We start from the raw sequence: 24,109 nt of genomic DNA, 5'->3' as shown, positions 1-24,109 counted from the left end.
CAATGCCACAGGTCCTCCTTAAAATCAATGCTACAGGTCGTTCTTAAATCAACATTACAGGTCATTCTTAAATCAACATTACAGGTCATTGTTAAATCAACATTACATGTCCTTAAATGAACGCTACAGTTCGTTCTTAAAATCAATGCCACAGGTCCTCCTTAAAATCAATGCTACAGGTTGTTCTTAATTCAACACTACAGGTCATTCTTAAATCAACACTACAGGTCGTTCTTAAATCAACACTACAGGTCGCTCTTAAATCAACACTACAGGTTGTTCTTAGATCAATGATATTGGTCATTCTTAAATCAACACTACAGGTCATGCTTAAAATCAATGCTTCAATACATCCTTAAAATCAACATTACAGGTCGTTCTTAAATCAACACTACAGGTTGTTCTTAAATCAACGCTACAGGTCGTCCTTAAAATCAACATTACAGGCCATTCTAAAATCAACATTACAGGTCGTTCTTAAATCAACACGACAGGTTGTTCTTAAATCAACATTACAGGTCATTCTTAAATCAACATTACAGGTCATTCTTAAATCAACATTACAGGTCATTCTTAAATGAACGCTGCAGTTCGTCCTCAAAGTCATTGCTACAGGTCATTCTTAAATCAACATTACAGGTCATTGTAATGTTGATTTAACAAGTCCTTCTTAAATGAACGCTACAGTTCGTTCTTAAAATCAATGCTACAGGTCCTCCTTAAAATCAATGCTTCAGGTCGTTCTTAAATCAACACTACAGGTTGTTCTTATATCAATGCTATTGGTCCTACTTTAATCAACACTACAGGTCATGCTTAAAATCAATGCTACAATACATCCTTAAAATCAACTCTACAGGTCGTTCTTAAATCAACACTACAGGTTGTTCTTAAATCAACGCTACATGTCGTTCTTAAATCAACACTACAGGTTGTTCTTAAAATCAATGCTACAGGTCATCCTTAAAATCAACATTACAGGTCATTCTTAAATCAACACGACAGGTTGTTCTTAAATCAACATTACAGGTCATTCTTAAATCAACACGACAGGTTGTTCTTAAATCAACATTACAGGTCATTCTTAAATCAACATTACATGTCATTCTTAAATCAACATTACAGGTCATTCTTAAATGAACGCTGCAGTTCGTCCTCAAAGTCATTGCTACAGGTCATTCTTAAATCAACATTACAGGTCATTGTAATGTTGATTTAACATGTCCTTCTTAAATGAACGCTACAGTTCGTTCTTAAAATCAATGCTACAGGTCCTCCTTAAAATCAATGCTTCAGGTCGTTCTTAAATCAACACTACAGGTTGTTCTTAGATCAATGCTATTGGTCCTTCTTTAATCAACACTACAGGTCATGATTAAAATCAATGCTACAATACATCCTTAAAATCAACTCTACAGGTCGTCCTTAAAATCAACGCTACAGATCGTCCTTAAAATCAACTCTACAGGTCATTCTTAAATCAACACTACAGGTCGTTCTTAAATCAACATTACATTACGTTCTTAAATCAACGCTACAGGTCATTCTTACATTAACGCTACTGGTTGCTTTTAAATCACCACTACAGGTTGCTCTTAAATCACCACTACATGTTGTTCTTAATCAACACTACAGGTCGTTCTTAAATCAACACTACAGGTCGCTCTTAAGTCAACACTACAGGTCGCTCTTAAATCAACACTACAGGTCGTTCTTAGATCAATGCTATTGGTCATTCTTAAATCAACACTACAGGTCATCCTTAAACTCAATGCTACAATACGTCCTTAAAATCAACACTACAGGTCGTTCTTAAATCAATGCTACATGTCGTTCTTCAATCAACACTACAGCTTGTTCATAAATCAACACTACAGCTCGTTCATAAATCAACACTACAGGTTGTTCTTAAATCAACGCTACAGGTCGTTCTTAAATCAACATTACAGGTCATTCTTAAATCAACACTACACGTCATTCTTATATCAACATTACAGGTCATTCTTAAATCAACATTACAGGTCCTTCTTAAATGAACGCTACAGTTCGTCCTTAAAATCATTGCTACAGTTCGTTCTTAAAATCAATGCTACAGGTCGTTCTTAAATCAACACAACCAGTCGTTCTTCAATCAATATTATAGGTCATTGGCCGCCCTGCATTTGTTGCGTAACTCGTTATACTCTTTCCGTTGGTTCCTCACCTCCAAAGTAAGATCTGGGTAGAAAGACACCCTCGCTCCGTTGTAGTTAAGGGGGAGCTTTTGACTAGCCAGCTTGAGGATGAGATCCCTGGTCTGGGGATAGTGCAGCCGTGCAATGAATGGCCTTGCTGGTGCGCCCTTGGCCGGCTTCGTTGTCTGTGATCTCCTCATTGGTCGGCGATGTTGAAATCTCATTCAAATGAGATTTTTTGGTGCCTTTTCCCTTTGTCATATTGCCAAACAATATTTGAAGTTATAGGTTGTGAGAGGTTGATATAAATATGAATTTGTTGTAAAATTTAGTGGAGCTCTAGCAAGGCACGTCTACTCCATAGCACACTCTTTACCGACCCCGAAACAGGTCATTCTTAAATAAATGCTACAGGTCGTCCTTAAAATCAATGCTACAGGTCGTCCTTAAAATCAATGCTACAGGTTGTCCTTAAAATCAATGCTACAGGTCGTTCTTAAATTAACGCTACAGGTCGTTCTTAAATCAACACTACAGGTCATTCTTAACTTCTTCGATATAGGGGGCGCTCTTTTAATTTTTGGATTAAAAAACGTTCCCGTTTTAAACAAGATATTTTGTCACAAAAAGATGCTCGACTATGCATATAATTGACAGCTTTGGAAAGAAAACACTCTGACGTTTCCATAACTGCAAAGATATTGTCTGTGAGTGCCACAGATCTAATGCTTCAGGCGAAACCAAGATGAAATTTCATGCAGGAAGTGCCCCAGATTTTGAATGCGCTGTGTTCCAATGTCTCCTTATATGGCTGTGAATGCGCCAGGAATGAGCCTACACTTTCTGTCATTTCCCCAAGGTGTCTGCAGCATGGTGACGTATTTGTAGGCATATCATTGGAAGATTGACCATAAGAGACTACATTTACCAGGTGCCCGCTTGGTGTCCTCCGTCAAAATTTTTGCGTAATCTCCAGCTGCGTGCATTTTTCCATTTGGTTCAGAGGAGAAACCAAACTGCCACAAATTATTTATCATCGAATAGATATGTGAAAAACACCTTGAGGATTGATTCTAAACAACGTTTGCCATGTTTCTGTCGATATTATGGAGTTCATTTGGAAAAAAGTTCGGCGTTGTAATGACTGAATTTTCAGGGGGTTTTCTTACCCAAACGTGATGAACAAAATGGAGCGATTTCTCCTACACAAATAATATTTTTGGAAAAACTGAACATTTGCTATCTAACTGAGTCTCCTCATTGAAAACATCCGAAGTTCTTCAAAGGTAAATTATTTTATTTGAATGCTTTTGTTGTTTTTGTGAAAATGTTGCCTGCTGAATGCTAGGCTTAATGCTATGCTAGCTATCAATACTCTTACACAAATGATTGTGTAGCTATGGTTGAAAAGCATATTTTGAAAATCTGAGATGACAGTGTTGTTAACAAAAAGCTAAGTTTGTGAGCCAATATATTTATTTCATTTAATTTGCGATTTTCATGAATAGTTAACATTGCGTTATGGTAATGAGCTTGAGGCTATGATTACGCTCCTGGATACGGGATTGCTCGACGCAAGAAGTTAAATCAACACCACAGGTCGCTCTAAAATCAACACTACAGGTTGTTCTTAAGTCAACATTACAGTTCTTTCTTAAATCAACATTACAGGTCGTTCTTAAATCAACACTACAGGTCGTTCCCAGATAATGCAGTTCGTCACCTTGTGAACCAACATTATAGGTCGTTCTTAAATCAACATTCTTAAATGAACGCTACAGGTCATCCTTAAAGTCAATGCCACAGGTCGTTCTTAAATGAACGCTAAAGGCCGTTCTTAATTTAAATGAACATTACAGGTCGTTCCCAGATAATGCAGTTTGTCACGTTGTGAACCTTCTTGAAGGTGGACCGAGGTCCATGACTCCAGTCCAGGAACTAAAGCTACTTTTGTCTTCTATTCTGGCATCAAGTTATGTACTACTTAGTATGCATGCCCAATATGTTGCTTCATTGTAAGTAGTGTGCAAGTATTGACGTTGGAACAAGTGCATGCCAAGTTTCCCATGCATCTATGCCCGCTGGCACCATGCTACAGGTCTCCGTATCAGCTGCCTTACCCTACAGAAGATGCCATGCCCTGCCAGCAGCAGTCCTACGTTACCGGGTGAGGTGGGGTAACTGGGTAACCACCGGTTAACCTAAGGAACACAGGCAACAGATGCGAGAGGTGTGAAATCATCTTGATTGGCCCTCAAGGGTGTTCCTTAGTATAGGCACACACGTGCTACTGTACTAAACACACTCTCCTGTAAAAACAACATTGAATGCACACAAGAACCTATCTTGAACAGACAACAGTGCATTCGGAAAGTATGAAGACCCCGTGACTTTTACCAAATTTTGTTAGGTTACTGAATTATTCAAAATTTGATTCAATATTTTTTTCCCCTCATCAATCTACACACAATTCCCCATAATGGCAAAGCAAAAACAGGCTTTTACAAATGTTAGCAAATGTATTAAAAATCTAAAACTGAAATATTACACTTATATATGGTACCAGTCAAAAGTTTGGACACACCTACTCATTCAAGGTTTATTTTTTATTTTTCATATTTTCTACAATGTAGAATAATAATGAAGACATCAAAACTATGAAATAACACATGGAATCATGTAGTAACCAACAAAGTGTTAAACAAATCAAGATATATTTTATATTTGAGATTCTTCAAAGTAGCCACCCTTTGCCTTGATTACAGCTTTGCACACTCATGCCATTCTCTCAACTAGCGTCATGAGGTAGTCACCTGGAATGCATTTCAGTTAACAGGTGTTCCTTGTTAAATGTTAATTTGAAGGAATGTCTTTCCTTTGAGCCAATGCATTTGATCCGATCAGTTGTGTTGTGACAAGTTAGGGGTGATATCCCTTTTTATTAAAAGACCAAGTTATGGAAAGAACAGCTCATTATTACTTTAAGACATGAAGGACAGTCAATACGGACATTTTCAAGAACTTTGAAAGTTTCTTCAAGTGTAGTCGCAAAAACCATCAAGCGCTATGATGGAACTGGCTCTCATGAGGATCGCCACAGGAAAGGAAGACCCAGAGTTAACTCTGCTGCAGAGGATAAGTTCATTAGAGTTACCAGCCTCAGAAATTGCAACCCAAGTAAATGCTTCACCGAGTCCAAGTAGCAGTCCCATCACAACATCAACTGTTCAGAGGAGACTGTGTGAATCAGGCCTTCATGCAAGAAAGCACTACTAAATGACACCAATAATAAGAAGAGACTTGCTTGGGCCAAGAAACACAAGCAATGGACATTAGACCAGTGGAAATCTGTCCTTCGGTCTTATGAGTCCAAATTTGATGTCTTTGGTTCCAACCACCATGTCTTTGTGAGATGCAGAGTATGTGAATGGATGATCTCCGCATATGTGGTTCCCAATGTGAAGCATGGGGGAAGAGGTGTGATGTGGTGCCGTGCTTTGCTGGTGACACTGTTGGTCATGTATTTAGAATGCAAGGCTCACTTAACCAGCATGGCTACGAGAGCATTCTGTAGCGTTACGCCATCCCGTCAGGTTTGCGATTAGTGGGACTATCATTTGTTTTTCAACAGGACAATGACCCAAAACACCTCCAGGCTGTATAAGGGCTATTTGACCAAGACGGAGAGTGATGGATTGCTGCATTAGATGACCTGGCCTCCACAATCACCGACCTCAACCCAATTCAGGTGGTATGGGATGAGATGGCCCTTTGAGTGAAGGAAAAGCAGCATATGTGTGATCTCTTTCAGGACTTTTGGATAATCATTCCAGGTGAAGCTGTTGGAGAGTATTACAAGAGTGTGCTGAACTGTCATCATGGCATAGGATGGCTACTTTGAAGAATCTTATTTTGGTTTGTTTAACACTTTTTTGTTTACTACATGATTCCATATGTGTTATTTCATAGTTTTGATGTATTTTATTCTACATTTTAGAAAATAGTAAAAATAAAGAAAAACCCTGAATGACTAGGTGTGTCCAAACTTTTGATTGCTACTTTAATTATTCAGACTCTTTAGTCAGTACTTTGTTGAAGCACCTTTGGCAGTGTTTACAGTCAAGTGTCTTCTTGGGTATGATGCTACAAGGTTGGCACACTGGTATTTGGGGAGTTTCTCCCATTTTTCTCTGCAAATCCTCTCAAGCTCTGTCGAGTTGGATGTGGAGTGTCGCTGCACAGTTATTTTTAGGTCTCTCCAGAGATATTCGATCGGGTTCATGTCCGGGCTCTGGCTGAACCACTCAACGACATTCAGAGACTTGTCCCTAAGCCATTCCTGAATTGTGTTGGCCGTGTGCTTAGGGTTGTTGTCCTGTTGGAAAGTGAACCTTCGCCCCAGTCTTAGGTCCTGAATGCTCTGGAGCAGGTTTTCATCAAGGATCTCTATGTGCGTTGCGCCGTTCATAATTTATTAGATCCTGACAAGTATCCCAGTCTCTGCTGCTGAAAAACATCCCCACAGCATGATGCTGCCACCACCATTCTTCACATAGAGATGGTGCCAGGTTTCCTACAGAGACGACGCTTGGCATTCAGGCCAAAGAGTTCAGTCTTGGTTTCATCGGACCAGAGAATCTTCTTTCTTATGGTCTGAGAGTCATTTAGGTGCCTTTTGATGAACTCTAAGCGGGTTGTGGTTGTCCTTCTGGAAGGTTCTCCCATCTCCACAGAGGAGCTCTGGAGCTCTGTCAGAGTGACCATCGGGTTCTTGGTCACCTCACTGACCAAGGTCCTTCTCCCCCGATTGCAGAGTTTTGCCGGGTGACTAGCTCTAGGAAGAGTCTTGGTGATTACAAACTTCTTCCATACCTTAAGGGAACATTTTGACATTCACCATATGATTAGTGAGAAAGTCCATATTGCAAATGTACGGCCCCTTACTAGACGTCTGAAAACGTTTGTAAAATTCGCGGACGGCGTCAGGCCATGCGGCAGGGCCGGATCTACCGGGAAGTCATCAAACAAACTCTCTCGGACATTCTGTTTCCGTTTTATAAAATAATCCAATTTTGGTCATTTTTCCGCTGTCCCGATAAATCCCACAAGAGGGCGAATGGAATCATATTGCAAATGTACAAAACATCACGAATCACGACGTGGCCTTATCTCCAAAACGGAAAAGACTTCGAAGACGAAACTTGGTGAGTGTAGGTTTGGCATAATGGGCAGTTGGACCCGAACAAGATGCCGTCTAGGCCTCAACGGTTTTTGAGTTATGGTAATTTTTCTGGGATTAAAGGTCCAAAATGAAAATAGAGCAATAATTTTTCTGCTTCACGTCAAAGTAAAGGAACCTACGGTGTCAATAAAAAAAGAAACAGATATTTATCTATCGTCGTTTAAGAGAAATCGTACAATGTCAAATTGGTGATGTTCAAAAATATATATATATATTTTTTTAAACAGTTACAGATCCAGTTGCAGGCTGTTCATATTAATCTTTTTAAAGAGTGCTGCGGCGCTCTGCGAGATGTCTGTGATTTTCTGTGATTTTCTGAAATAACGCACACTCACTAAACCCTCCGTAAATAACTCAGTTCTTAACGGAAAGACTTCAAACTCAGGATTCTGTAAAGGCATACCCCAATCAGGATATGAGTTTACTTATAGCTTCCTGTGCCAACCGGAAGTGCCTTAAATGGTGTCATAGTGGCTGTTTTGAAGGGTTAAAATGGTCAGACCTTTTCAAAGCTTCATATGTGTGATTAGGCAACCCCCATGAACTGTAAATCAGTCATGACTCCCATAAAATTTTTAAGAAAAACTAAATCACACACACACAGCTTGGCAGGAGGGACCCATTGGGGTGTGTAGAGACAGACAGTGCCTGCAATAGTTACCTTTGTTCGAGCTAAAAAAGAACCGTCAGACCTAGAGTTCTGAAACTTTAGAAACCTGTTCTAGACCTCAGGTCGATAGTGCGTAGTGAGTTAGGTGGCTCTAGAAGGTTCTCGGACCGAGAAACAGCCTCGTACATTTGCAATTCATTTGAACCATTATGAAAATGACGACATTTAGAAAAGTCTCAGAGACGCAAGACTAGGTGCATTGAAACCGGCTCGGCCCATAGAGACGGACCCCAATGCTTCTGTCCAATAGCTCATTCAAGGACCCCGTAGCAAGGCATGGAAAAAATGTGATTTTCAGCACCAATTAGGGTCTTGCTCGGGCACCGAAGGACCTATCGAGCCGAAACTCGGGATTCCGGGTCGCCTCACATAGGCCTACACATAATGTACGAACTGGACCCACAGCTAGAACGTAGCTATGTGTTTTATGTTTTTATTATGGTTTGAACAGAAGGCGTTGTGAATTTTGGGCCAGCTCTGTAGTATGTGATAGTTGGCTACTAAACGAGTTGGAAAAAGTGGGTTTGGTGTCAGTTTGTATCAGTTTGGTGTCAGAATGATATCTAATTGACTGATGGACGGTGACTTGCTGGTGAGTATTGTCCATTTGCAATATGTTTAAACAGTGAGGTACCATCACCAAAGTGACATTCTGAAATCAACCCTAACGAGCGATGGAAAGGAACAACTATCACTGCCCGGCCATCCTGTGTTAATCAGGCCAGTCAATTTTGCTTTCCTGCTGGATTTTTGAGCATGCCAAATGCGTGATGGTAAATGCCCATTGAAACATATTACAAATGCACGTGCACTTGCAATATGATTCAATAGTGAAAAAAACATCACCAAATGGACATGATGAAATCAACACAACGAGCGATGGAAAGGAACAACTATCACTGCCCGGCCATTCTGTGTTCATCAGGCCAGTCAATTTTGCATTTCTGCGGGATTTTGAGCATGACAAATTCATGATGGTAAATGGCAAATGGACATAACATCCTGATTTGGCATTTTCAAACCTTTCATATTGCATTTGGACATTTCTTATGGCATTTGGCCAAAAAAAGTGACCTTTGACTTTTGACTTCCTATGAAATCATATTGCAAACTGACAAAACATATTCCTTATGCACAAGTTTTTTTTAAATAATGATAATAAAATTTTACAAAAATATATTCATACAGTTCTTACACATGTTTAATTGACAAAAAATCTAAAGAATTTCGAAAAACGGTCCAGAAAGCACTTTTTTACGAGGGTGATAAGTTTTTGAAAAAAATATCAAATTTTAGACTTTTGACTTCCTATGAAATCATATTGCAAATGGACAAAACACCATGCTTCTACACCTGCATTGCTTGCTGTTTGGGGTTTTAGGCTGGGTTTCTGTACAGCACTTTGAGATATCAGCTGATGTACAAAGGGCTATATAAATAAATTTGATTTGATATGCCTTATGCACAAGTATGAGAAAAAATGGGAAAAAATTATTATACATTACACAGTTCTTATACATGTGTAATTGACACAAAATTAAAAAAATATCGATAAACGGTCTAGAAAGCACTTTTTTAAGGGGTTGCTAGGTTTTTGATTTTTTTTTCTCACTTTTTCAAAATTGTACTTTTGGATGTTGACTTGTGTTGCATTTTGCAATATGAAAAACCACGGTGGAGCGCGCTCGCCACCTGTTGGATTTTTTAAGTGTTACACCTGGCAATTGCCATATGGCATTTGCAATCAACTTTGAACGAAACGATGCTGAATTGAGTGGTATTGGACACCGTGTATATGGTTTGTCCAGTGCCAATGACTTCCCATTCATTTTTGTCCATTTCACGGGGGTGTTCCCTTACATTTAAGAATCCCCCAGCTGACAAGGTAAAAATCTGTCGTTCTGCCCCTGAACAAGGCAGTTCCCTGGTGGGCTGTCATTGTAAATAAGAATTTATTCTTAACTGACTTGCCTAGTTAAATAAAGGTTAAATAAAAAATACAAGTTAAGGATGGTGGAAGCCACTGTGTTCATGGGGACCTTCAATGCTGCAGACATTTTTTGGTACTCTTCCCCAGATCTGTGCCTCAACACAATCCTGTCTCTGAGCTCTACGGACAAGTCCTTTGACCTCATAGCTTGCTTTTTGATTTGACATGCACTGTCAACTGTGGGACCTTACATAGACAGGTGTGTGCCTTTCCAGATCATGTCCAATCAATTGAATTTGGGTAGACTCTAATCAAGTTCTAGGAACATTTCAAGGATGATCAACGGAAACAGGATGCACCTGAGCTCAGTTTCGAGTCTCATAGCAAAGTGTCTAAATAATTATGTAAATAAGGTATCTCAGTATTTTTTTATTTTTGTAAGTGTGAAAAAAATTCTAAAAACCTATGTTTGCTTTTTCATTATGGGGTATTATCAAATCTAATCATATAAAACTTTATTTGTCACATGCACCGAAATACAACAAGTGTAGACCTTACTGTGAAATGCTTACTTACAAGCCCTTAACCAATAGTGCAGTTCAAGAAGAGTTAAGAAAATATTTACGAAATAAACTAGAAAATGATTATAAAAAGTAACACAATACCATAACAATAATGAGGCTATATACAGAGGGTTCTGGTACCAAGTCAGTGTGCGGGGGTACAGGTTAGAGGTCATTTGTACATGTAGGTAGGGGTGAAGTGACTATGCATTAGAGGTTGACCGATTAATCGGAATGGCCGATTTAATTAGGGCCGATTTCAAGTTTTCATAACAATCGGTAATCTGTATTTTTGGACACCGGTCATGGCTGATTACATTGCACTCCACGAGGAGACTGCGTGGCAGGCTGACTACCTGTTATGCGAGTGCATCAAGGAGCCACGATTACCTAGCATTAAACGTATCTTATAAAAAACAATCAATCTAAACATAATCACTAGTTAACTACACATGGTAGATGATATTACTAGTTTATCTAGCTTGTCCTGCGTTGCATATAATTGATGCGATGACTGTAAATTTATCATTGTATCACAGCCTACTTCGCCAAATGGGTGATTTAACAAGCGCATTCACGAAGAAATGCACTGTCGTTGCACCAATGTTTTCCTAACCGTAAACATCAACGCCTTTCTCAAAATCAATACACAAGTATATATTTTTAAACCTGAATATTTAGTTAATATCGCCTGCTAACATGAATTTCTTTTAACTAGGGAAATTGTGTCACTTCTCTTGCATTCTGTGCAACAGATTCAGGGTATATGCAGCAGTTTGGGTCACCTGGCTCGTTGCAAACTGTGTGAAGGCCATTTCTTCCTAACAAAGACAGCCAACTTCGCCAAACGGGGGATGATTTAACAAAAGCACATTTGCGGAAATTGCACAATCGTTGCACGAATGTACCTAACCATAACATCAATGCCTTTCTTAAAATCAATACACAGAAGTATATATTTTTAAACCTGCATATTTAGTTAAAATAAATTCATGTTAGCAGGCAATATTAAACTAGGGAAATTGTGTCACTTATTTTGCGTTCATTGCACACAGAGTCAGGGTACAGTGGGGAGAACAAGTATTTGAAACACTGCCGATTTTGCAGGTTTTCCTACTTACAAAGCATGCAGAGGTCTGTAAGTTGTATCATAGGTACACTTCAACTGTGATTGTATGATTTTTAAGTAATTCATTTGCATTTTATTGCATGACATATGTATTTGATACATCGGAAAAGCAGAACTTAATATTTGGTACAGAAACCTTTGTTTGCAATTACAGAGATCATAAGTTTCCAGTAATTCTTGACCAGGTTTGCACACACTGCAGCAGGGATTTTTGCCCACTCCTCCATACAGACCTTATCCAGATCCTTCAGGTTTTGGGGCTGTCCCTGGGCAATATGGACTTTCAGCTCCCTCCAAATATTTTCTATTGGGTTCAGGTCTGGAGACTAGCTAGGCCACTCCAGGACCTTGAGATGCTTTTTTACGGAGCCACTCCTTAGTTGCCCTGGCTGTGTGTTTCGGGTCGTTGTCATGCTGGAAGACCCAGCAACGACCCATCTTCAATGCTCTTACTGAGGGAAGGAGGTTGTTGGCCAAGATCTCGCGATACACGGCCCCATCCATCCTCCCCTCAATACGGTGCAGTCGTCCTGTCCCCTTTGCAGAAAAGCATCCCCAAAGAATGATGTTTCTACCTCCATGCTTCACGGGTGGGATGGTGTTCTTGGGGTTGTACTCATCCTTCTTCTTCCTCTAAACACAGCGAGTGGAGTTTAGACCAAAAAGCTCTATTTTTGTCTCATCAGACCACATGACCTTCTCCCATTCCTCCTCTGGATCATCCAGATGGTCATTGGAAAACTTCAGACGGGCCTGGACATGCACTGGCTTGAGCAGGGGGACCTTGCGTGCGCTGCAGGATTTTAATCCAATACGGCGTAGTGTGTTACTAATGGTTTTCTTTGAGACTGTGGTCCCAGCTCTCTTCAGGTCAGTGACCAGGTCCTGCCGTGTAGTTCTTGGCTGATCTCTCACCTTCCTCATGATCATTGATGCCCCATGAGGTGAGATCTTGCATGGAGCCCCAGACTGAGGGTGATTGACCTGATTCTTGAACTTCTTCCATTTTCTAATAATTGCGCCAACAGTTGTTGCCTTCTCACCAAACTGCTTATCTATTGTCCTGTAGCCCATCCCAGCCTTGTGCAGGTCTACAATTTTATCCCTGATGGGGCATGTTCGGCCACCTTTTCCTGTAGTCCACAATCAGCTCCTTTGTCTTGCTCACATTGAGAGAGAGGTTGTTGTCATGGCACCACACTGCCAGTTTCCAGGCCAACCACTGTTGTGTCGTCAGCAAACTTATCGATGGTGTTGGAGTCGTGTTTGGCCACTCAGTTGTGGGTGAACAGGGAGTACAGGAGGGAACTAAGTACACACCCCTGAGGGGCCCCAGTGTTGAGGATCAGCGTGGCAGATGTGTTGTTGCCTACCCTTGCCACCTGGGGGCAGCCCATCAGAAAGTCCAGGATCCAGTTGCAGAGGGAGGTGTTTAGTCCCAGGGTCCTTAGCTTAGTGATGAGCTTTGAGGGCACTATGTTGTTGAACGCTGAGCTGTAGTCAATGAATAGCATTCTCACATAGGTGTTCCTTTTGTCCAGGTGGGAAAGGGTAGTTTGGAGTGCTGTTGAGATTGCGTTATTTGTGGATCTGTTGGGGCGGTATGCGAGTTGGAGTGGGTCTAGGGTACCCGGGAGGATGCTGTTGATGTGAGCCATGACGAACCTTTCAAAGCACTTCATGGCTACCGACTTCATGGCTACCGAGGGTGGTAATCATTTGGGCAGGTTACCTTCGCTTCCTTGGGCACAGGGACCATGGTGGTCTGCTTGAAACATGTTGGTATTATAGACTATGTCAGGGAGAGGTTGAAAATCTCTGTGAAGACACTTGCGTGGTGCTCTTGTGCATGCTTCAGTGTTGCTTGCATCGAAACGAGCATAAAAGGCATTTAGCTTATCTGGTAGGCTCGCATCACTGGGCAGCTTGCGTCTGGGTTTCCCTTTGTAGTCTGTAATAGTTTCAAGCCCTGCCACATCCGACGAGCATCAGATCCTATGTAGTAGGATTCAGTCTTAATCCTATATTGATGCTTTGCTTTTTTGAGGGTTCGTCTGAGGGCATAGCAGGATTTCTTAAAGGCGTTCGGATTAGTGTCCCACTTCTTGAAAGTGTTAGCTCTAGCCTTGAGCCCAATGCGGATGTTGACTTCTGGTTGGGATATGCACGTACGGTCACTGTGGGGGGGGGGGGGGGGTCATCGATGCACTTACTGATGAAGTCGGTGACATAGGTGGTATACTCCTCAATGCCATTGGATGAATCCCAGAACATATTCCAGGCTGTGCTAGTAAAACAGTCCTGTAGTGTAGCATCCACACCATCCAACCACTTACATATTGAGCGAGTCACTGGTTCTTCCTGCTTTAGGAATCAGGAGGATTGAATTATGGTTGGTTTTGTCAAATGGAGGGCAGGGTAGAGCTTTGTATACGTCTCTGTGTGTGGAGGAAAGGTGATCCAGAGTTTTTTTCCCTCTGGTTGCACATGTGACATGTTGATAAAAATTTGGTAAAACTGATTTAAGTTTGCCTGTATTAAAGTCCCTGGCCACTAAGAGTACCGCTTCTAGATGAGCATTTTCTTGTTTGCTTATGGCATTATAGAGTTGGTTGAGTGCGGTCTTAGTGCCAGCATCGGTCTGTGGTGGTAAATAGATGGCTACGAATAATATAGATGAGAACTCTCTTGGTAGATAGTGTGGTCTACAGCTTATCATAAGGTACACTACCTTATGATAAGCAGTACCTCAAGACTTCTTTAGTATTAGACATTGCGTACCAGCTGTTATTGACCAAAAGACACACACCCCCACACCTCATCTTACCAGATGTAGCTTCTCTGTTCTGCCGGTGCATTGAAAATCCCTCCAGCTCGATATTGTCCGTGTCGTCATTCAGCCTGATCTGTCCTCTTTTCCTCCGTCTTTTCTTCACACAAATGACGTGGATCTGGGCCTGTTCCCGGGAGAGCAGTATATCTTTCTCCTCACTCGTCACAAAATAGCATAATTGATTACGGGCATGTCGTCAGCATCCTCTTCGGCGCCATTTTAACAACTGTATAGTTGGATGAGGAACATTTTTTATTCAATTTAATCCATTTAAGAATAAGGCTGTAATGTAACAAAATGTGGGAAAAGTCAAGGGGTCTGAATACTTTCTTAATGGACTGTATATGCTCACTGATGCCTACTGAAACACACACGGACACATGGACACAGCCGTGCCTGTCATCTACTGTAGTAAGTGGCTGCCAGCCTTTCTGACCTCTGACCTCACCAGAGTAGAGTAGAGCAGGGCTCTCAGACAGATAATCAAGTTGAAGTTAATCAAAGCCAGAGCCATCTCTCTATCCCTTCTGTCATATCCACCCTACACACACACACACACACAATATTTCTTCGTTTTGTGACGTTGTTGGTGAGAACACTCTCTCCACTGGCTTCCAGTTGAAGCTCGCATCCGCTACAAGACCATGGTGCTTGCCTACGGAGCTGTGAGGGGAACGGCACCTCAGTACCTCCAGGCTCTGATCAGGCCCTACACCCAAATAAGGGCACTGCGTTCATCCACCTCTGGCCTGCTCGCCTCCCTACCACTGAGGAAGTACAGTTCCCGCTCAGCTCAGTCAAAACTGTTCGCTGCTCTGGCCCCCCAATGGTGGAACAAACTCCCTCACGACGCCAGGACAGCGGAGTCAATCACCACCTTCCGGAGACACCTGAAACCCCACCTCTTTAAGGAATACCTAGGATAGGATAAAGTAATCCTTCTCACCCCCTCCCCCCCTTAAAATATTTAGATGCACTATTGTAAAGTGGTTGTTCCACTGGATGTCATAAGGTGAATGCACCAATTTGTAAGTCGCTCTGGATAAGAGCGTCTGCTAAATGACTTAAATGTAAATGTAAATGTAACACCAGACTGACGCAGGTCTGTAAGTTACTCAGTATCCCTGACCCTGGCTAGAGAGAAGGTTTACAATACTGTGTTTCCTGAGAAATGTGATCATAGAGACGACGTCAGGAAAGTGTGCTGCTGGGGGAAGAGTAGGAAGGAGAGAGGGAGATATAGAGAGATAGAAGGGAAAGGAAGCTGCTACGGTGTCACCAGCCCAAATACATCTGATTACCGGCTCTTCTCTGAGGCAGCTGACTGTCCCTCATTCTCCCTTCTCCTCTCTTCCCTCTCTCTCTCCCTCTCTCTTTCTCCTCTCTCTCTTTCCCCCCTCTCTTGCCTCTCAATTCAATTCAAGGGGCTTTATTGGCATGGGAAACATGTGTTAACATTGCCAAAGCAAGTGAGGTTGATAATATACAAAAGTGAAATAAACAACTCTCCCTCTCTCTTTCTCCTCTCTTCCTCGCCTCTCTCCTCTCTCTCCCTCTCTCCTTCTCCTCTACCACCCCCTCTTACCTCAATCCTCTCCTCTGTTTGCTGATTACAGCTGGGTGTGTGTTTTGTTCTGTCTCTGTAATTGTATGCTTTTAAAAGTCAGATTTCTCCTCTTGAATTTAAACCAAGAGTCTTCAAAGTGAGAGGCTCCATGACTGAGGAGTTATCAAACAGGGCTGTGCTGTGGATACTAGACCAGATCCAGACCATTCAGACACACACACACACACACACACACACACACACACACACACACACACACACACACACACACACACACACACACACACACACACACACACACACACAGAGACAGACAGACAGACAGACAGACAGACAGACAGACAGACAGACAGACAGACAGACAGACAGACAGACAGACAGACAGACAGACAGACAGACAGACAGACAGACAGACAGACAGACAGACAGACAGACAGACAGACAGACAGACAGACAGACAGACAGACAGACAGACAGACAGACAGACAGACAGACAGACAGACAGACAGACAGACAGACAGACAGACAGACAGACAGACAGACAGACAGACAGACAGACAGACAGACAGACAGACAGACAGACAGACAGACAGACACTGTCCTGAACCTTAAGGCTGTCTCCAGCCCCTCAGAGCTGGACATGAACAAAACAGACCATTTCAAAGCTGAATGCACGCCCACTAAAAATCCAGTAGCCCTGAAGTCTACTCAAAAAAGAAAGCGACGTTCAAGAGACAATGTTTTAATATTCACCACAGTGTCCAACTCCTGAGCTTTGACTCACTCCTCTGCTGGCGAACAAAGGTCTGGGGAGCTGGCTAGGTCTCCCAGACAACACCTTAGTGAAGTGAATAATGTTCACAATCCTGTCTAAGTGTTTCCCCTGGCTGTAATGGAATGAGTTCTCTTCATTATTACAGCCATTACATTTTGGCACCATGCCACTGTGCTGTGCCCCTTTGATGTGCCACTGTGCGGTGCCCCTGTGATTTGCCCCAATGATGTGCCACTGTGATGTGCTTCTGTGATGTGCCTCTGTGGATGGATTCTGAAATCTTAGATTTTTAAGTAGCCAATGTCACTAGGTGAGTGGATGGTAGCTGATCTGAAGAGTTGACATAGCAATCCTTTGTATCTTGTTTGGTGTTTCTTGCATTGGTTTGATTTTGGTTAGAACCGTGAGTTCTTCCACCATGCACACATACACTATACATTCAAACAGCAGACGTGTGTTTGTAGATTCCCTGATGTGTTCACCATTTATCTACCCTTGGTGGTCTGGAGTGTACACCCAAATGTGCTCCAACACCATATATACTGTAGTGCACTTCTTTAGACCAGGGTCATATGAGTGCACTAGAAAATAGAGGGAATTGGGATGCAGTGTGTGTGTGGAGGGGCACTGTGGCACTCAGGGCTCAACCCAACAGGAGGGCCCCTGGGCCCTTTGTGTCTCCAGCTACAGATGGATTAAAGGCCCAGTTTAAATCTTCAGACCCCTCCTCTAGCTGCTGCTGTGTCCATCAGTTTCTCTTCACCACTTGAATTACCTGCACAGAGCTGGGTAACTGTCAGCCATTACGGTGCAGACAGTCATACTGTGGCAGATGGCAGCAGGAGTGAATGAGGAGTGTAGAGGGCCTCTGGGGTAATAGCAGTCATTCTCTACTGACAGATTCATTCAGATGATTTGACCTTCGAGTGTGTATTTTAAAACAAAAAGTATTATTATATGTTATGCAATGATGTTTCTCTAGTGTGATGACTAATCATTCAAATGTCCCTTTCTCTCTCTTTTCATCCTTCTCTGCCCCTATCCTTCCTCCATCCCTCCTCCACACTCCCCTTCCTCCCTTGTCCCCCTTCTCCCTTGCTCCCTCCCTCCTCCTCCTGCTCCCTCCCTTCTCCTCTTGCCTCCTCCCTTCTCCCCTCTCCCCCTCGCTACCTACCCCTCCCTCCTCCCTCCCTCCCTTTCCACCCTTCTCCCTCTCCCTCCATCCATTCTCCCCCATCCCTCCATCTCCCTCCCACCTCCTCTCCCTTCTTCCTTCCTCCCCCTCCTCCTCCTCCTCCTCCTCCTCCTCCTCCTCCTCCTCCTCCCTGCTATAGATGGTTGTTCTGATGAACCCCATGGAGGATCCAGATAATATCCTGCGTGCTAACCGTTCCCGGGAGAAGACCTATATGTTCGACGTTGCATTCGACTGCTCAGCCAACCAGGAAGAGGTGTACAGAGCCACGACCAAGGGCCTGATCGAAGGCCTCATATCCGGCTACAACGCCACTGTTTTTGCCTACGGACCCACAGGTTTATCATAGCTGCCCTATCCTCTATTCTAAATGCGGGTGTGTGTGTGTGTCCTCTGTCCCTGTGTGTGTTGTCCTCAGGGTTGGTCTAAGCCTTTATTTACCACCCATTGGGCACCAGGGGAGAACTAAGCCTCTATCTACCACCCACTGGGCACCAGGGGAGAACTAAGCCTCTATCTACCACCCACTGGTCACCAGGGGAGAACTAAGCCTCTATCTACCACCCACTGGGCACCAGGGTAGAACTAAGCCTCTATCTACCACCCACTGGGCGGCAGGGGAGAACTAAGCCTCTATCTACTACCCACTGGGCGGCAGGGGAGAACTAAGCCTCTATCTACCACCCACTGGGCGGCAGGGGAGAACTAAGCCTCTATTTACCACCTACTGGGCACCAGGGGAGAACTAAGCCTCTATCTACCACCCACTGGGCACCAGGGGAGAACTAAGCCTCTATCTACCACCCACTGGGCACCAGGGGAGAACTAAGCCTCTATCTACCACCCACTGGGCACCAGGGGAGAACTAAGCCTCTATCTACCACCCACTGGGCACCAGGGGAGAACTAGGCCTCTATTGACCACCTACTGGGCACCAGGGGAGAACTAAGCCTCTATCTACCACCCACTGGGAACCAGGGGAGAACTAAGCCTCTATCGACCAAACAATGGGCGGCAGAGGAGAACTAAGCCTCTATCTACCACCCACTGGGCACCAGGGGAGAAGTAAGCCTCTATCTACCACCCACTGGGCACCAGGGGAGAACTAAGCCTCTATCTACCACCCACTGGGCAACTTCTGTAGCTCAGTTGGTAGAGCATGGCGCTTGTAACGCCAGGGTCGTGGGTTCGATTCCCGGGACCACCCATACGTAGAATGTATGCACACATGACTGTAAGTCGCTTTGGATAAAAGCGTCTGCTAAATGGCATATATTATTATTATTATTATTATATATTAGGGGAGAACTAAGCCTCTATCTACCACCCACTGGGCACCAGGGGAGAACTAAGCCTCTATCTACCACCCACTGGGCACCAGGGGAGAACTAAGCCTCTATCTACCACCCACTGGGCACCAGGGTAGAACTAAGCCTCTATTTACCACCCTCTGGGCACCAGGGGAGAACTAAGCCTCTATCGACCAAACAATGGGCGGCAGAGGAGAACTAAGCCTCTATCTACCACCCACTGGGCACCAGGGGAGAACTAAGCCTCTATCTACCACCCACTGGGCACCAGGGGAGAACTAAGCCTCTATCTACCACCCACTGGGCACCAGGGGAGAACTAAGCCTCTATCTACCACCCACTGGGCACCAGGGGAGAACTAAGCCTCTATCGACCAAACAATGGGCGGCAGAGGAGAACTAAGCCTCTATCTACCACCCACTGGGCACCAGGGGAGAACTAAGCCTCTATCTACCACCCACTGGGCACCAGGGGAGAACTAAGCCTCTATCTACCACCCACTGGGCACCAGGGGAGAACTAAGCCTCTATCTACCACCCACTGGGCACCAGGGGAGAACTAAACCTCTATCTACCACCCACTGGGCACCAGGGGAGAACTAGTGTAGTGTCAACAACGCACCCACTGCCAGCTGGCCTACTTCAGCAGTACTGTATCATTTTAATCATTTTAGTCAATAAGATTCTTGCTACGTAGCTTAACTTTCTGAACATTCGAGACGTGTAGTCCACTTGTCATTCCAATCTCCTTTGCATTAGCGTAGCCTCTTCTGTAGCCTGTCAACTATGTGTCTGTTTATCCCTGTTCTCTCCTCTCTGCACAGACCATACAAACGCTCCTCACCGCGTGGCCGCGCCCACCCTACTCTGGTGGTCCCAGCGCGCACGACCCACGTGGAGTTCCAGGTCTCCGGTAGCCTCTGGAACTGCCAATCTGCGGTCAACAAGGCAGAGTTCATCTCAGCCTATGCCTCCCTCCAGTCCCTCGACTTCTTGGCACTGACGGAAACATGGATCACCACAGACAACACTGCTACTCCTTCTGCTCTCTCTTCGTCCGCCCACGTGTTCTCGCACACCCCGAGAGCGTCTGGTCAGCGGGGTGGTGGCACCGGGATCCTCATCTCTCCCAAGTGGTCATTCTCTCTTTCTCCCTTACCCATCTGTCTATCGCCTCCTTTGAATTCCATGCTGTCACAGTTACTAGCCCTTTCAAGCTTAACATCCTTATCATTTATCGCCCTCCAGGTTCCCTCGGAGAGTTCATCAATGAGCTTGATGCCTTGATAAGCTCCTTTCCTGAGGACGGCTCACCTCTCACAGTTCTGGGCGACTTTAACCTCCCCACGTCTACCTTTGACTCTTTCCTCTCTGCCTCCTTCTTTCCACTCCTCTCCTCTTTTGACCTCACCCTCTCATCTTCCCCCCCTACTCACAAGGCAGGCAATACGCTCGACCTCATCTTTACTAGATGCTGTTCTTCCACTAACCTCATTGCAACTCCCCTCCAAGTCTCCGACCACTGCCTTGTATCCTTTTCCCTCTCGCTCTCATCCAACACCTCCCACACTGCCCCTACTCGGATGGTATCGCGCCGTCCCAACCTTCGCTCTCTCTCCCCCGCTACTCTCTCCTCTTCCATCCTATCATCTCTTCCCTCCGCTCAAACCTTCTCCCACCTATCTCCTGATTCTGCCTCCTCAACCCTCCTCTCCTCCCTCTCTGCATCCCTTGACTCTCTATGTCCCCTATCCTCCAGGCCGGCTCGGTCCTCCCCTCCCGCTCCGTGGCTCGATGACTCATTGCGAGCTCACAGAACAGGGCTCCGGGCAGCCGAGCGGAAATGGAGGAAAACTCGCCTCCCTGCGGACCTGGCATCCTTTCACTCCCTCCTCTCTACATTTTCCTCCTCTGTCTCTGCTGCTAAAGCCACTTTCTACCACGCTAAATTCCAAGCATCTGCCTCTAACCCTAGGAAGCTCTTTGCCACCTTCTCCTCCCTCCTGAATCCTCCGCCCCCTCCTCCCTCTCTGCAGATGACTTCGTCAACCATTTTGAAAAGAAGGTCGACGACATCCGATCCTCGTTTGCTAAGTCAAACGACACCGCTGGTTCTGCTCACACTGCCCTACCCTGTGCTCTGACCTCTTTCTCCCCTCTCTCTCCAGATGAAATCTTGCGTCTTGTGACGGCCGGCCGCCCAACAACCTGCCCGCTTGACCCTATCCCCTCCTCTCTTCTCCAGACCATTTCCGGAGACCTTCTCCCTTACCTCACCTCGCTCATCAACTCATCCCTGACCGCTGGCTACGTCCCTTCCGTCTTCAAGAGAGCGAGAGTTGCACCCCTTCTGAAAAAACCTACACTCGATCCCTCCGATGTCAACAATTACAGACCAGTATCCCTTCTTTCTTTTCTCTCCAAAACTCTTGAACGTGCCGTCCTTGGCCAGCTCTCCCGCTATCTCTCTCTGAATGACCTTCTTGATCCAAATCAGTCAGGTTTCAAGACTAGTCATTCAACTGAGACTGCTCTCCTCTGTATCACGGAGGCGCTCCGCACTGCTAAAGCTAACTCTCTCTCCTCTGCTCTCATCCTTCTAGATCTATCGGCTGCCTTCGATACTGTGAACCATCAGATCCTCCTCTCCACCCTCTCCGAGTTGGGCATCTCCGGCGCGGCCCACGCTTGGATTGCGTCCTACCTGACAGGTCGCTCCTACCAGGTGGCGTGGCGAGAATCTGTCTCCTCACCACGCGCTCTCACCACTGGTGTCCCCCAGGGCTCTGTTCTTGGCCCTCTCCTATTCTCGCTATACACCAAGTCACTTGGCTCTGTCATAACCTCACATGGTCTCTCTTATCATTGCTATGCAGACGACACACAATTAATCTTCTCCTTTCCCCCTTCTGATGACCAGGTGGCGAATCGCATCTCTGCATGTCTGGCAGACATATCAGTGTGGATGACGGATCACCACCTCAAGCTGAACCTCGGCAAGACGGAGCTGCTCTTCCTCCCGGGAAGGACTGCCCGTTCCATGATCTCGCCATCACGGTTGACAACTCCATTGTGTCCTCCTCCCAGAGCGCCAAGAACCTTGGCGTGATCCTGGACAACACCCTGTCGTTCTCAACCAACATCAAGGCGGTGGCCCGTTCCTGTAGGTTCATGCTCTACAACATCCGCAGAGTACGACCCTGCCTCACACAGGAAGCGGCGCAGGTCCTAATCCAGGCACTTGTCATCTCCCGTCTGGATTACTGCAACTCGCTGTTGGCTGGGCTCCCTGCCTGTGCCATTAAACCCCTTCAACTCATCCAGAACGCCGCAGCCCGTCTGGTGTTCAACCTTCCCAAGTTCTCTCACGTCACCCCGCTCCTCCGTTCTCTCCACTGGCTTCCAGTTGAAGCTCGCATCCGCTACAAGACCATGGTGCTTGCCTACGGAGCTGCGAGGGGAACGGCACCTCAGTACCTCCAGGCTCTGATCAGGCCCTACACCCAAACAAGGGCACTGCGTTCATCCACCTCTGGCCTGCTCGCCTCCCTACCACTGAGGAAGTACAGCTCCCGCTCAGCCCAGTCAAAACTGTTCGCTGCCCTGGCCCCCAATGGTGGAACAAACTCCCTCACGACGCCAGGACAGCGGAGTCAATCACCACCTTCCGGAGACACCTGAAACCCCACCTCTTTAAGGAATACCTAGGATAGGATAAGTAATCCCTCTCACCCCCCTAAGTTTTAGATGCACTATTGTTAAGTGACTGTCCCACTGGATGTCATAAGGTGAATGCACCAATTTGTAAGTCGCTCTGGATAAGAGCGTCTGCTAAATGACTTAAATGTAATGTAAATGTAAACTAAGCCTCTATCTACCACCCACTGGGCACCAGGGGAGAACTAAGCCTCTATCTACCACCCACTGGGCACCAGGGGAGAACTAAGCCTCTATCTACCATCCACTGGGTACCAGGGGAGAACTAAGCCTCTATCTACCACCCACTGGGCACCAGGGGAGAACAATACCCAGGAAATAACCAGCCTGGGGGTTGATGATCCTGACCACATGCCTTTTAATCCATGGTTATCTCTTGTTATGTATTTATCTAATTTCAGTGGTACTGCTGAGATGCAGGGCTCAGACAGACCGTCAGACAGACAGTTAGCCATCTTCCCCTCCATCCCTTCCTCCTTCCCTCCCTCCTTTCTTCCTCCTGTCTGTCTTTCCCTGTAGACTCACTGTTCTTAATCTCTGCTTGAATTAAACTAATTAAACTCAGTGTGTCAGAGCCTTGTTGTCCAAAACTGAATTAAGACCTGTTGTGACCTGTCCTCCTCGACCAAAACAGGCATGGTATCAGGAAATAAAGGTTGACTGGGGTTAAGCTTTCAACAAGAAGGCCTTTTAATGTTGAGTTTAAAAATCGTGTGCACACATCCAGCTACTGAATGCATGACAAATTCCTGTACACGGTCAAATAAATGAACTAAACTTAAAGCTACAATATGCAACAATTTGGGCCATCCAACAAAGTGCTCATATAAATATGAGTTCTAGGTCTTTCATTCCCATCTAAGAATCGGAAGATCTGTTCTATGTGTGCTATTTCTTTGCTTCCCAATCTGAAGTTTTTTTTGTGCGTCTTTTACTTTCTGTTTTGTACACCAGCTTCAAACAGCTGAATATGCTGTTTGGTTATGGAAAATATATAGTACCTAC

General features: G+C 44.8%; 1 protein-coding gene across 1 annotated transcript in view; it reads left to right on the top strand.

Moving 5' to 3' along the window:
* Positions 1-24,109, top strand: part of LOC124038591 (kinesin-like protein KIF19) — a 142,255-nt gene that overhangs the window by 33,977 nt on the left and 84,169 nt on the right. Inside the window, exon 3 of the mRNA XM_046354642.1 lies at positions 18,218-18,416. Coding sequence (XP_046210598.1) covers positions 18,218-18,416 — 199 coding nt within the window. The remainder of the gene's footprint in view (positions 1-18,217; positions 18,417-24,109) is intronic.

Source organism: Oncorhynchus gorbuscha, linkage group LG06 (assembly GCF_021184085.1).
Source record: "Oncorhynchus gorbuscha isolate QuinsamMale2020 ecotype Even-year linkage group LG06, OgorEven_v1.0, whole genome shotgun sequence".
NCBI classification, from domain to species: domain Eukaryota; kingdom Metazoa; phylum Chordata; class Actinopteri; order Salmoniformes; family Salmonidae; genus Oncorhynchus; species Oncorhynchus gorbuscha.
This window is presented reverse-complemented; position numbering and strand designations above follow the sequence as displayed.